Source organism: Microtus pennsylvanicus, chromosome 11, assembly GCF_037038515.1.
Source record: "Microtus pennsylvanicus isolate mMicPen1 chromosome 11, mMicPen1.hap1, whole genome shotgun sequence".
NCBI classification, from domain to species: domain Eukaryota; kingdom Metazoa; phylum Chordata; class Mammalia; order Rodentia; family Cricetidae; genus Microtus; species Microtus pennsylvanicus.
In genome coordinates, this window is record NC_134589.1 from 91,875,743 (window position 1) to 91,890,151 (window position 14,409).

Sequence of the window (14,409 nt, forward strand, 5' to 3'; positions counted from 1 at the left end):
AAATCTGGCAACATTAGTTAGAACTGGAGATAGTAGGGGTCTGGAGAGATGGCTTAGTGGTTATGAGCACTGACTGTTCTTCACTGGTCCAATTCCCAGCCCCTGCATGATAGCTCACAACTGTCTGTTAAATCCAGTTCTAGGGGATCTGGCATCCTCACCAATACACATAAAATTTTTTAAAAAGTCTTTTAAAAATAGCTAGGTAGCGTGGGCACTGCCTTTAATCCTAGCACTCTACTCAGGAGGCAGAGGCAGGTGGATCTCTGTAAGTTTGAGGCCAGCCTGCTCCACAGAGTGAGTTCCCAGACAGCCAGAACTACACAGAGAAACCTTGGCTCAGAAAACAAAAAACAAAAACAAAAAACTGGAGGTATCAGTGTAAACTCATGATACAAGTATACTTACCCGTTTCCCATCTCCACCTCTAAGAGGGCCTAACATAACTTTACTATTGATGAATAAACCATCATTCAGATTTTGCCTTCTAAATCCATTTCACATTGGGTACTTCAAAAAAAAAAAAAACAAGCAAACAACAGATCATGAAGGTCTCGAAGTTCCTGTTTTCTTTAGTATAATGAGTAGTCAAGGCCACCTCCTTTATAATGACGTTTGTTTGGAGCAGAGCTCTGGAGGCTGGAACTCCAGGCAGCACTGTGTTGGCTCTGATGAGGGCCTTCTGCCCTTGGTCTCATCACACCATGGTAAGTAGTCACACTAAAAGCACACGTGAGAGGGAGAAATAGCAAACCTGTTTCCCAGCAACGTCACAGGCTGGAGGCTGTGGCTCAGTGTGGCACTCACCTTGTGTGCACAGGTTTGGTCTTTAGCCCCACTCAGGGTTTCTCTGTGTAGCTCTGGCTGTCCTGGAACTCAGATCCTCCTGCCTCAGCCTCCTGAGTGCTGGAATTAAAGGAATGCTCTGCCGCTCGCTGCCTAGCTGTATTTTCTCTAAGGGGGCAGATCATCAAGTAAGCAAAATCAAGCATTTGTTAGTAATACCGGAGTCCTTTTAGACAGACCAGCTGGTCTACAGCTTCTCCAACAGAGGGAGCTGTGCTACTTTCACATTTTTTACTATGCTAAACAATAAATGGTATACACAGAAAACAGAATTTATCATTTTAATTATATAATTCAGTAGTATTAAGCATATGTAAGTCTTAAATAAATGGTTATGCAAACACAACCACTACCCATTTCCAGACCTTTATACAACATCCCAAGTAGAAAATGTAGCTGGGCGGTGGTGGCGCACGCCTTTAATCCCAGCACTCGGGAGGCAGAGGCAGGTGGATCTCTGAGTTCGAGGCCAACCTGGTCTACAAGAGCTAGTTCCAGGACAGGAACCAAAAGCTACCAGAGAAACCCTGCCTCGAAAAAAAAAAAAGACAGAAACCAAATAGAAAATGTATTCATTAAAAAGTAACTCCAGGGCTGGAGAGATGGCTCAGAGGTTAAGAGCACTGATTGCTCTTCCAGAGGTCCTGAGTTCAAGTCCCAGCAACCACATGATAGCTCACAACCATCTGTGAGATCTGGTGCCCTCTTCTGGCCTGCAGGTGTACATGCAGGCAGAACAGTGTATACTTAATAAATAAAATCTTTTAAATAAATAAATAAAAAGTAACTCCAGACCAGACTGGCCTCAAATTCAGAGATCCACCTGCCTCTGCATCCCAAGTGCTGGGATTAAAGGTCTGCGCCACCTCCACCTGGCCAAGTGATAAAAAAAATTTAAGAGTAGGTGTGTTTGTTCATCACCTTTAATCCCATTATTCTGGAGACAGACAGGCAGATCCCCCCTGAATTCAAGGCCAGCCTGGTCTACAAAGATTGTTCCAGGCCAACCAGGGATATATAGAGAGGGACCCTGTCTCAAAAACAAAAATCTTAATAAGAAAAAAATAAGACCAGGGCCAGCAATATTGCTCAACAGGCAAAGATGCCTGCTATTAAGCCTGACAATCTGAGTGCAATCTTCAGGACCCATGCAGCAGCAATAAATAAATGAAAGTAAAAAGTAACCAACACACTCTGCCCTTAGAACACGTAGCTACAATCACGCATGAGCAGGACCGTGCAGATATGTGCCTGGCTTATGTCAGTTTAAAGAATCTCGCCCTTCACAGCATCTGTCAAGTTTACTTTGGACAATTGAATACAAGTGGAATGATGTCATTACAGAGTATTTGTACCTCTTCTGCCTTCTCGCTGCAGTGAACGGTGATGCTATAACTATTTAAATACAAGTTCTTGTCTTAGTTTTGTTCCAGATGCTCACTGGGTGGCCCTGGCTGTCCTGGAGTGCATAGAGCCGCCTGCCTCTGCCTCCCCAGTGTGTGGCACCACGACCAGTCTGCATGCAAGTTTTTGTCAGGACATATTTTTCTTTATCAATTTGGTTTTTTTTTTTTGTTGAGGGGGACTAGATAGATGCCTACTTCTGACTTGCCTTAAACTCATAGCAATCCTCCTGCCTCAGCCTACCAAGTTCCGGGCTTAGAGTATATGATATTACATGTTGCTATATCTTTCATTTTTTTATATCTGAAAGAATCGTTGGCTCCATGATAATTACTATTTATTTTTATTATTTATTTATTTGTTGGTTTTTCAAGACAGGGTTTCTTTGTGTATCCCTGGCTGTCCTGGAATTTGCTCTGTAGACCAGGCTGGCCTTGAAGTCACAGAGATCCATCTGCCTCTGCTCCTGAAGACTGCACCACCACCAGCAGCAGCAGTTACTTTTGTGTTTCAGGTTTTGTTTTGTTTTTTGAGACAGGGTTTCTCTGTAGCTTTAGAGCCTGTCCTGGAACTAGCTCTTGTAGACCAGGCTGGCCACTCATAGAGATCCGCTTGCCTCTGCTTCCGAGTGCTGGAATTAAAGGTGTGTGCCACCACCACCTGGCTGCTTTTGTGTTTTCTATAGTAGCTATTCCAGTAGGTGAGAATTGTGTCATTCTCCCCCTCAGGGTGGGCATCAAAGCCAGGGTCATTGTACATACTGGGCACTCTAGTGCTGTCCTCCTGAGCCGCCTTCCCAGCCTGTGATCCACTATAATCTTTTGTTTTTATTTTAAGATACATTTATTTTACATTATGAGCGTTTTCCCTACATGCATGTCTATGTACCATGTGTGTGCCTGGTGCCCTGGGAGGCCAGAAGCATCGAATCCTAACGTCTAGGATCCAAATCTGGATGATGGGGGAAACTTGGGTCCCTCTGGGAGAGCAGCAAGTATTCTAAACTGCTGAGCCATCTCTTCAGTCCCTGCCATAAAAGTTTTGATTGGCAGTCCCCAGTAACTAATGAAATGGAACATACTACACGTGGTGACTGAAGATTTTCTTATCTTCTTTGGAGAAAATCTATTCAGGTCCCTTGTCCTCACTTGTGCGAGGTGTGCTAGAGACTGAGCCCAGGGCCTGTGCGAGATGTGCTCACTATTGAGACTGAGCCCAGGGCCTGTGCGAGCGTGTGCTCACTATTGAGCTACGTCCCAGGACCTCTTTGTCATTTTCTTTCTACAAAGAAAAAGGAGGGATTGGTGGGATGGCTTGCTTTGTTCCCAGCCTCATCACCTGAGTTTGAGCCCTAGGACCCTTATACATACACACACACACACAATGCAAATACACAATACTAATAATAAATAAAATTTGTTTTAAATGTGATACATCACCTTCTCCAGTCCTACTTGGATCGATCATAACATCATGGAGGAGGCAGGCAGCTGTCCCTCAGCCTGCCTCTGTTGCTCCCAGCTGCCATGGCCCACACCCACACTGGCCCCAAGTGATGGCTTCCCCTCCAGCCTTCCAACAGCCTCCAAAATGGTTTTCCAATTTACATCTGAAAAATTATGTCATGCAGTACAGCAGTTTGAAAAGTCTTGCTCAAAACGTCATGTCCACCCAGACATGCAGTCTGGTTTGAGATAACAGGCTTTGCAGACATAATTAAGAAAATATATATATGTATGTATATAAACATACATAATTAAGGGTCTTGAGAAGACGTCATGAATTTAGGTCAGACCTTAAACCCAGTGACTTTACAAAAACGTCTTTAGAGAAGTAGAAGGGGAGACTGGGGAACTGGCTCGGCCAGGAATCTGCTGGTCGTGCAAGCTTGTGGACCTGAGTTCAATCCTCAAAACCCATGCGAAAAGCAGAAAGCCAGACATGGTGGTGCAGCTTGCAGTTTCAGCAGGTGGGTCCCGTAATCACCAGCCAGTTTAGCCTAATCAGCAAGTTTCAGATTCCTGTGAGAGACCTGTCTGGAAAAACGAGGGCAGGCAATGTGGCTCAGTGGGTAAGGACAACTGCTAACAAATATCATGACCTGAGTTCAGTTTTGGGGACCCACGTAGTAAAAGGGACTCCTACAAATTGTCCTCTGACCTCCATATGTCTATACACACAAAATAAGTAAGTATACATTTTTTAAAAGCCACAAGGTGGCAGCACTCAGAAAGTAGGGACAAGCAGATCTCTGAGTTCAAGGCCAGCCTAATCTACAGAGTGAGTTCCTGAAGAACAAAGGCTACACAGAAAAACCCTGTCTGGGAAAAAAAGAAAAAAAAAAGGTCCCGGTCAACTTGGTGGCACAGGCACACACCATTTTGTCCCAGATTTGAGAGGCAGAGGCAGGTGGCTCTCTGTGAGTTCAAGACCATCCTGATCGACAGACAGAGAAGAGCTCCTGCACAGCTAGGGCTACACAAAGAAATCCCTCTTTGAAAAAAAATAGATGAATAAATAAGTAAATAAAAATAAAAAATGAAAGATGACACTGGCTGTTACACTGAGAACAGTTCTACAGCAGCAGGAACCGGTAACTGGTGAGCCTTGCTCCTGCTCCTTCCAAGGATGTAACCTGTTGGGTGCAGCGCTGTCTGGGCAGGCTGGCCTAGGCCCCTCCACTAGAAGCAGACTGATTTTCGCAGATCATTGGCCGCTGGCTCCTGTGGTTTAGAATCCAGTGTGGCTGCCCTTGGGGATCTCTCAGGAGGGCAAGGGAAGGACCCAGAGTGCAGACTCCATTCATTCTGACACTTTCTTGAGCCTCGAGGCCTAATTCTGTCATCCCTTCTGCCCACCAGGAAGTAATAATCCCACTCCAGGTACCACACCTCGTTGTGTGCAAGCCTGCTATTCCTCGGTGAACTCACACGGGTGGCGTTGCAGTGGGATGTGGAAATACTGGATTCCTGTCTCCTGAAGCTGGCTGGCACAATGACAACTTTTACCCTTCTCAGAGGTACTTTACACACCTGGGATTGGTCACGGAAGACTTTGCCTCCCAGGGCCTATTTCCAGAAAGTATCCTCTTGCCTGACCTTCCCAGGATGTCCAAGTTCCCGTCACCCCCCACCCCCACACCGCGGCCCCCCAAATCTTCCAGGTCTAATGGATTCCTGCTGAGAACAGTGTGAGTGCCGAGCCAAGCTGTTCCTCCTCCAGCGTTAGGCGGAAGCCCAGGCCCCAAAACCGCCTCCCTGCCACCCCAAGGGAGGACTCAAGGACGAGGGCGGAGAAGGGAAGCAGGGTCGCTCAAAGCTCCGCAGCCGACCTGGGTGCTCGGAACAAAGGCATAGCGTTTCCAGCTGCCTGTGAGCCGCCAGCGAAGGGAAGCATCAAGCAGGTTCCGGAGTCCCTCACTGTGGCTGGTTTTGTTTCTTGAGATTGATTGCCCAGGCTCCCCTGGTACTCATTAGAAATCTAGACTGACCTCTCAATCCTCCTCCTTTGTCCTCCCAAGTGCCAGAATTACAGGCATGAGACATTGTACTAGAGGAACACTGACAGCCATACTGCAAAGGAGGAAACAAATAAAAATACGGGGGAGGGGAAGTAAAATACCGTAACCTTGATTTTTCCATGCAAACATATTTTTGGGATTTTGTTTTTAGACAAGGTCTCATTAAGCCAAGGGTAAGTGTTAAAACTTTACCACTGTATCCCCATCCTTTATACTTTTTGAGCCAGAATTTCGTGCATCCCAGAATGTCCTCCAACTTGCTGTGTTGTGGAAGGGGGGCCTTGGTCATTTTTTCTCAATCTACCAAATGCTGAGATTACTGGCACACCTCTGTTAGGTGCCAAGGAAATTCAGGACAAATGACTGACTACCTGAGGTGCCCATTAACATGTCAAAGTGGATGCTGGCTAACTGCTCTCTCAGCTGGCTCCTGCACTTCTTACCTCACCCCGCTACCCCAAATGTCTCCAGCCCTGAGCTTCTCCTCGGTTCCCCATTGTCTCATTCCTACATAGCCCAGCCATTTTGGTCAAGCGCTCTCCTGACTTCTTGGTTCTTCTCCCTCTCCTGGTCTCCTCTCTTGTCCCTCACTCTTATCTTCAGCTCTGCCACCCTCCCTCCGCCCCCATCTCATGGCCTGGTTCAGTTTGGACCCTTCCAGGTGCCTCTGGCTGCACTCTCCCTCCTAACTACAAAAGAAACCTCCTCAGCCATACCTAGGAATGGTCTGGATTAGAAGGATTCGGAGGGATGGTCTTGTTAGAGGAAGTGTGTCACTGGGGTTGGCCTTTGAGGTTTCAAAAGCCCACACCATGACCGGTTCTTCAGCTTCTGTCTCTCTCTTTCTCTCAGACTGTGGATCAGGATGTAGCTCTCATCTCTACTGCTCCAGCACCATGCCTGCTACCATACTCCCAGCCACGATGCTAATGAACTAAACCTCTGAAGCAATAAGCAAGTCCCCAGTTAAATGCTTTCTTTTGTAAGAGTTGTCTTGGTTATGGTGTCTCTCCATAGCAACAGAACACTGACTAAGACCATGTTGAACAACTGTAATTACCCACTTGCAAGGGTAGAAGCAGAAGGTTCAGGAGTTCAAAGTCAGCCTCAGCTGCAGCAGGAGTTTGAGGCTGGCTTAGGACAGGTGAGACCCTAACGCAAGAAAACAAAAAACTAAAGGACTATAATATATTTGTAGGTATAGTCTTTTCTTGTTTTTGAGGAACTCCTTCCTGTGTCAAACAGGCTTCTTTGTCAACAGAGGCCCAGGGAGGGAAGGTGCCATGGTTTTCAGTCCAAACAGGCTCAGTTGACCCCATGGCTTTGACTTGAGCTCCACAGCAGCCAGATGCCACCTCCCCCAGCCATGCTTCAAGGCTGTTGAAACTTTCTATGGCCTAGCACCTGGGCAAGATTAGGCTTCTCTTCTGGACACCAGCATCACGTGGTACATTTGTGGCATGTTTCTGTCCAGAGGTCTCAACACTCCTCTGACTGTCAGGGTTGAGGAAGCATCACACTTAGCTCCCCACGGGGAATTCTTCTTTGTTCTGTCTCCAGGCAAGGCCCCAGGTCTCTTCCTGTATGTGTGTCAATAAGAGCTCAGGGGGGCATAACCCTAGAAACTTGTGAGGTGGAGTCAGGAAGACCACAAACTCAAGGACTGTATGGGTGGCTTAGGCAGACCCTATTAAAACAACAAAGAGAAAACTAACTAAAAGACAACAAAGCCCACTGAGGGTGTAGCTCAGTATAGAACGTTTGCCTGACACACATGGCCCATCCTCTCGCCCTTGGAGTCCTGACTCACCCAGTTGCATGTGTTGCTCTAGGCAGCTGGGAACCCAAGACAGGCATCTCCAGAGAAGGAAACAGTTAAGAGCAATGTGGTCCTGCACAGTGTGCCTTGCAGTGGACACGGAAGAGAATGTAACTGAACCCCAGCCCCTGAGATGGCATCTTCCATGTGAACTTGGATGAACAGCACCCGGATGCCGCACTCGGGCCCCAGATGGTAACTGCTATAGTCGCCTCCATCCCCGGTCTTCTGATTCACAGGCTGTCTACAGTCTCTCTAGGACCCCGTGATCCGGTCCAAGCCCGGTCTTTGGGCCTCTGTGAGTCGTCACCCTCTTTATACCTTTACACTACAAGGAACAGGGTGAGCTCCCTCCCTGAGCGCCTTTGAAGCCAGACACTGGCCTCACCCCGGAAGTCATAGACTATCTCCAGCATGCTCTTTGATACTGCCCTCCCTGGCCCAACTCTCGCTTCTTTCTTCCCAGGTTTTGTGGCTTCAAGCTCTGGACTCCAAGGCCATGGCTCTTCTGACAAAGAGAGCCAGTCACTCTAGGAGTTATCACGGGGATCAGGTAGAGCTGCAGAGCTCACCACGTCCAGGCTGTTTAAGCAGTCAATACAGGGACCCCTTAAACCCTCTGTGTCGAGGGGTTCTTCAGCTTCATTCTGGCCAGTCTTGGCACTAACCCTGTGCTCTAGGCCTTTGCCTTCATCTTTTGCCCGCAGGGAGTTCGTCTGTTACCCAGAAGCCAGGAGCAGTTGGTTGAACTTTTATTTCAGAGCCAGGGAAAAACAAAAGGTAGTATACTTTAGAGCCAAGCTCAGAACGGACCCACGTCACATGCCTTTGGAGAAAGCACTTTGCTTTAACAAACCATTTCTGGGAAAGGGTCATAGGCAGAAAAAGCAGCCATTAGAGTTTTATTTTCAGCTACCGATGACAGTAACCACTGCAACTGAGCAGAGCTTGCCTCTTGTCAAGGTGAGAGTAAGGTGCCCAAAAGGGTTCAGCCAAAAGGAATCATTGCCAGCGTGGGTCCTACTGATTGACGATGCATTATTAGGAGAGGGCAGCCAGGGAGAATAGCCCTCCAGGTAGACTCCCGTGGGATAGCACATTGTCAGGAGGATGCAGGGGTTGGACTGGGCAGGTTCAATCTGGAGAAGGTTATCCACCAAGGGGAGGCCCAGATGAAACGTGTGAAAATCATACCTTCCTTGGAGAAGTGGTGGCACGGGCCTCTGTATGGATGAGGGCAGGGACAGCTCCAGTGTGCCATGATACTTAGGGCCGAAGGCAGGGAGGGAGTGGCAGGGTAGATTGAAGGCTAGACTGTTTTTTCTCTACACCCACCCCAGGGTTACCCAGCCCCCTACCATGCTGTCTCTCTCCCACCCAAGGCTTGACCTACCATTGGTTTTCAGGCCCCATGTGTGCCCAGGGCTCTGCCAGAGCATTAAAGAGGAGTCGGGATCTGAAGAGGAAACCATCTGGAGACAAGAAGTGATTCAGAGAGTGTTATCTGATGACCCAGAGATGAAAGGATGGGGGGGGGCAAGCCTGGGGTGCTCGGTGTGGACACTCAGAGGGCCTTGAGCCCTTCCAGAGCACAGTCTGTATTCCAAGGTGGGAGAGAAACAAGAAACGGAAGCTGAAGAAGGACACCAAAGGTGCAGTGACCAGTCTGCAGGCCATGGGGCTTGACAGGAACAAGACAGCAATTGGCTTCCAATCAGCTCACTGGCAGCTGGAGTCCTGTGGAAACACTCGCCCCTCCCCCACCCCTTCAGCTGTCTCCTCTGTGAGAATCAATAGAGAGCCACAGGAGAAGGACAACAGCTGAGCTTTGATGATTACCCAGACCACTCTGGCTTAGCGGGGTGAGCCCAGGCAGGACTGGGGGCTAGGAGGAGTTATAGTGCCAGCCAGGCTGTAAGTTTGTAAGCACTGTCAAGCTCTTTCAACACCCCCTGCCTCTACTTTTGGAATACTAGAATTATTTCTGTTTGGGGTGTGTGTGTTTGAAACAGAATCCCACATAGCTCAGGCTGGCAATATACCCACTATGCAGATGAGGCTGGCTTTGAAGTCTTTGAAGCCCTTGCCTCCTTCTCCCAAGTGTTGGGATTACTCCACCCATTTTGTTTTGTAGAGAAAAGGTCTCATTGTACAACCTAGGCTATTCTCAATTCTCACAGTCTTCCTGCCTCATAGGGAGTCCAAGGCCAGTCTGACCCCACACCCACCCAGAGTATGAGGATTACAGGCATGTGTCACCACACCCTGCTTTTAAATATTTATTTATTTATTTATTATGTATACAATATTCTGTCTGTGGTGCAGGCCAGAGGAGGGCACCAGACCTCATTACAGATGGTTGTGAGCCACCACGTGGTTGCTGGGAATTGAACTCAGGACCTTTGTAAGAGCAGGCAATGCTCTTTTTTTTTTTATTGATAAAAGGAGAATAAAGAAAAGAAAGAAAAAAAAAACAAATTTCCACCTCCTCCCAGCCTCCCATTTCCCTCCCCCTCCTCCCATTCTTCTCCCCCTCCTCCCACCCCTCTCCCCTTCCCCCCACTTTTCTCCCCCTCCCTCTCCAGTCCAAAGAGCAGTCAGGGTTCCCTGCCCTGTGGTAAGTCCTAGGTCCTCCCCCCTCCGTCCATATCTAGGAAGGTGAACATCCAAACTGGCTAGGCTCCCACCAAGCCAGCACATTGCGTTGGATCAAAACCGCGTGCCATTGTCCTTGGCGTCTCATCAGCCCTCATTGTTCGTCATGTTCAGAGAGTCCAGTTTTATCCCATGCTTTTTTTGGTAACAGTCCAGCTGGCCTTGGTGAGCTCCCAGTAGATCAGCTCCACTGTCTCAGTGGGTGGGTGCACCCCTCGTGGTCCCGACTTCTTTGCTCATGTTCTCCCTCTTCTGCTCCTCCTTGGGACCTTGGGAGCTCTATCCAGTGTTCCAGTGTGGGTCTCTGTCTCTATCTCCATCCATCGCCAGATGAAAGTTCCGTCCTGATGGGATGCCTCAGCAACTCCGCAGTGGGCTTTTGATCCTACTGCACGTACTGGCTTTGGGGGAGCCTAGGCAGTCTGGATGCCCACCTTATGAGACCTAGATAGAGGTGGGCGGTCCTTGGGCTTCCCACAGGTCAGGGAACCCTGATTGTTCTTTCGCAGGCAATGCTCTTAACCTCTGAGCCATCTCTCCAGCCCCCACACCCTGCTTTTAAAATCTTTATTATTTATTATTATTTATTATCTCACTTTGTAGCCCCTCTGCCCTGAAACTCACTATATAGACCAGGCCTGCATCGCCACACCTAGCCCTGCTATTCTTTTTTTTTTAAGATTTCTTTATTATGTATATAGTATTCTGCCTACATGTGTACCTACACCCCAGAAGAGGGCACCAGATCTCATTATAGATGATTGTGAGCTACCATGTGGTTGCTGGGAATTGAACTCAGGACCTCTGGAAGAGCAGTCAGTGCTCTTAACCATTGAGCCATCTCTCCAGCGCCCCCCCCCCCCGTTCTTTTTTAAAGATTTACTTATGTATGTATACAGTGTTCTGCTACATGCCAGAAGAGGGCACCAGATCTCATTACAGATGGTTGTGAGCCACCATGTGGTTGCTGGGGATTGAACTCAGAATCTCTGGAAGAGCAGATAGTACTGGTAACCTCTGAGCCATTGCTTCAGCCCCGGCCTTGCTATTTTGATTGTTTGTTTTTGTTTTTGAGACAGGGTTTCTCTGTGTAACAGCCTTAACTGTTCTGGAACTAGCTCTGTAGACCAAGTTGGCCTCGAACCCACAGAGATCCGCCTGCCTCTTCCTCCTGAGCACTGAGATTAAAGGTGTGCGCCACCGCTGCCTGGCGCTTACATAGTTTCTATTCGGCAGCCTTCTCCATACAGCTGGGAGGAGAGTGAGAAGGTTGATCCAGTGTGAACTAAATTCAGGAACATGTTTGTATTGGTTAATTTTCTACTGCCCTGATAAAACTCAATGGCCAAGGCAACTTGTAGAAGGAAGTTGACTTGGGCTTAAGTCTCCAGACTAGGAGTTTGCCACAGCAGGGAATCATGGCAGCAGGCAGCAGGCATAGCAGCAGGAACAGCGCTCACATCTCGACCATGAGGACTAAGGAGAGAGAGCAACTGGAAATGTCAGAAATCTTTAACCTCTCAAAGCCTCCTCTTGTGGTATACTTTCTCCAACATGGCCATACTTCCTAACTTTCCCCGAACAACGCCAGCAAGTGGGGACCAAGCTGAGCCCACGGAGGAGGACATTCTCATTCAATCCATTACAATATACAATAAGGCAAACTGTGTTTTCTAAGTGAACTTTTGTGGAAATCCCGTTTACCATCTTATGCCTATACATAAGCAGGCATGCATATGACTAAAATCAGCTGCATTATGGGAAAGGGCCTGCACAGTGAGCAAAGCTGCCAGTCAAAATAGAGAAGCACCCAAACCACACACCCTGGTCACTAGTGAACCTCACAGAGGAAAGCTCCACTGGGGCGACCTGCTGTAGTAGGAGCTGCGGGCTGCGTCCCACCACCTGGCTAGCTTTACACCAGAAATAATTACACGGAAACTGTATTCTTTTAAATACTGCCTGGCCCATTATCTGTAGCCTCTTATTGGCTAACTCTCACATCTTTTTTTTTTTTTTTTGGTTTTTCGAGACAGGGTTTCTCTGTGGCTTTGGAGCCTGTCCTGGAACTAATTGTAGATCAGGCTGGTCTCGAACTCACAGAGATCCACCTGCCTCTGCCTCCCGAGTGCTGGGATTAAAGGTGTGCGCCACCATCGCCCGGCTTAACTCTCACATCTTGATTAACCCATTTCTAATAATCTGTGTAGCACCATGAGGTGGTGACTTACCAGGAAGGATCTTAACCTGTGTCCATCTTGGAGAGAGAGCTATAGCGTCTGCCTCACTTCCCTTCTTCCCAGTATTCTGTTCTGTCTTCTCCACCCACCTAAGGGGTGGCCTATCAAAGGCCAAGGCAGTTTCTTTATTAACCAATGAAAGTAACACATAGACCCTCTTCCATCAACCTGCCATCACCCTCTGTAGTGCATCTGGCCTGTTCTTGGGTTTGAATAAAGTTTCATTGCCACTTTTACAAATCTGTGTCTTTATTTCAATTCCCTGCAAAAGGATCAAGAACCTGGAAACACCTGGTTCGTACCCTGACCACTGGTAAACCTTGGGATGCTGAGGCAGGAGGTCTGTTATGAGTTCAAGAGTTACATAGTGAAATGCTATTAAAAAAAAATAAAATGAAGCTGGGAGGTGGTGGCGCACACCTTTAATCCCAGCACTCGGGAGGCAGAGGCAGGCGGATCTCTGTGAGTTCTAGGCCAGCCTAGTCTACAAGAGCTAGTTCCAGGACAGGCTCCAAAGCTACAGAGAAACCTTGTCTTACAAAACCGATAAGTAAATAAATAAAAAAAATAAAATGTACATATATATTATTTTCTCCTAAAATGGCTACCTATTGTAGTCAACGTTGGCTTTGAAATCTTAGTCCTCTGATCTCTGAGATTACAGTTATGTGTTACCATGTTTATATGTGTTAATTAATTTTTTAAAAATACAAGATCTTTATTGGTTCTGTGCTTTGAAAATAGCTTCCACAATATTTATTTAATTCTTATGTGTTCGGGTGTTTTGCCAACATGTATGTTTGTGGAGCACCTGGTACTCAGGGAGGCCATAAGAGGGCATCAGAGATCCTGGAACTGGAGTTACAGACCATTGTGAGCTACCGTGCTCTTAATCAATGCACCATCTCTCCAGACTCTAAGTAATTATGTTTATGTGTGTTCATAAGCTTGTATGTGGAGATCAGAGGGTAACTCTGTGGATTCATTTCTCTTCTTCCATCTTTACGTGGGTCCTAGGGATTAAAGCCGGGTAGGCAGGCTGGGCAGCCAGTGCCTTATAAACCGAGCCTTCTGGCTAGCTATCTAACAGAGCCAATTCGCTGGACCACTTATTTGTTCTTTTGAGACAAGGGTTTGACATCAGTGATTTATGTACAAAGATACTTGAAACAAATTTAGCAACAACCTCTGATCGATTGCAGATGATACGATTCATAAAGGCCCTTGAGTTGCTGGAGAATGCCCAGGAAATGACGTTGAGAAAGGATGGAGCCAAGGAGGTAAAGTAATCAGAAAGGAGGGTGGGACCCAAGGATTGCAGAGTCAGGGACACGAAGGAGTAAAGGGGATGAACCTTTCCGCTGGAGGGTGTGGGCCCGACAACCCCAGGATGTCAGGATACGCGAGCACGCAAAATACAGAAAGAACACAGAGTCCTGAGCCATCCCAAGTCTCACCTCCACAGTGCTAGGTTTCTGGGACAAAATGCTGAGTCAGGGCTATACCAGCAGGAGGTGACCACAACAATGGGCTAGGGCCAAACTAGTGACGAAAGATGGACTAATGGGCGAGGGCTGTAGTAATGGGTGAGAGCCCGACTAACGTCGAACGCTGCTGCGCAGTTAGAAATTCTTGGCTGAATAATCCAGTTAGCGTCAATGAAGAGAAGGGCATTTCCATTGCCTCAATGGGGCAGAAAAGAATCTTTAAATAAATGTCCCGGCTTCTTCCGCAGGGTACCAGATCAAATACTGCCTGAAGTGAGTGGAAAGACGTCAGTAAACCATACCCGGGATCCAAAATCCAGGCTGCTCCATCCGAAAAGCTCCATCACTACTGGCTCCGTCCCCTTCAAGGTAATGAGCCCGCCTCTCACGCCGATTGATCAAGCGATCCACTCGCTGCTGCGAAGGTAATATCCGGAT

General features: G+C 47.7%; 1 protein-coding gene across 2 annotated transcripts in view; it reads left to right on the forward strand.

Annotated features, from left to right (window-relative positions):
• Positions 1-13,833: 13,833 nt before the first annotated feature.
• LOC142831502 (FLYWCH-type zinc finger-containing protein 1-like) overlaps positions 13,834-14,409 on the forward strand; it is a 30,411-nt gene continuing 29,835 nt past the window's right edge. The window contains exon 1 of one of the 2 annotated variants that reach the window (XM_075941695.1): positions 13,834-14,396. In XM_075941695.1, coding sequence (XP_075797810.1) covers positions 14,143-14,396 — 254 coding nt within the window. In that variant the 5' untranslated portion in view covers positions 13,834-14,142. The remainder of the gene's footprint in view (positions 14,397-14,409) is intronic. The other variant, XM_075941697.1, reaches the window with a different exon arrangement.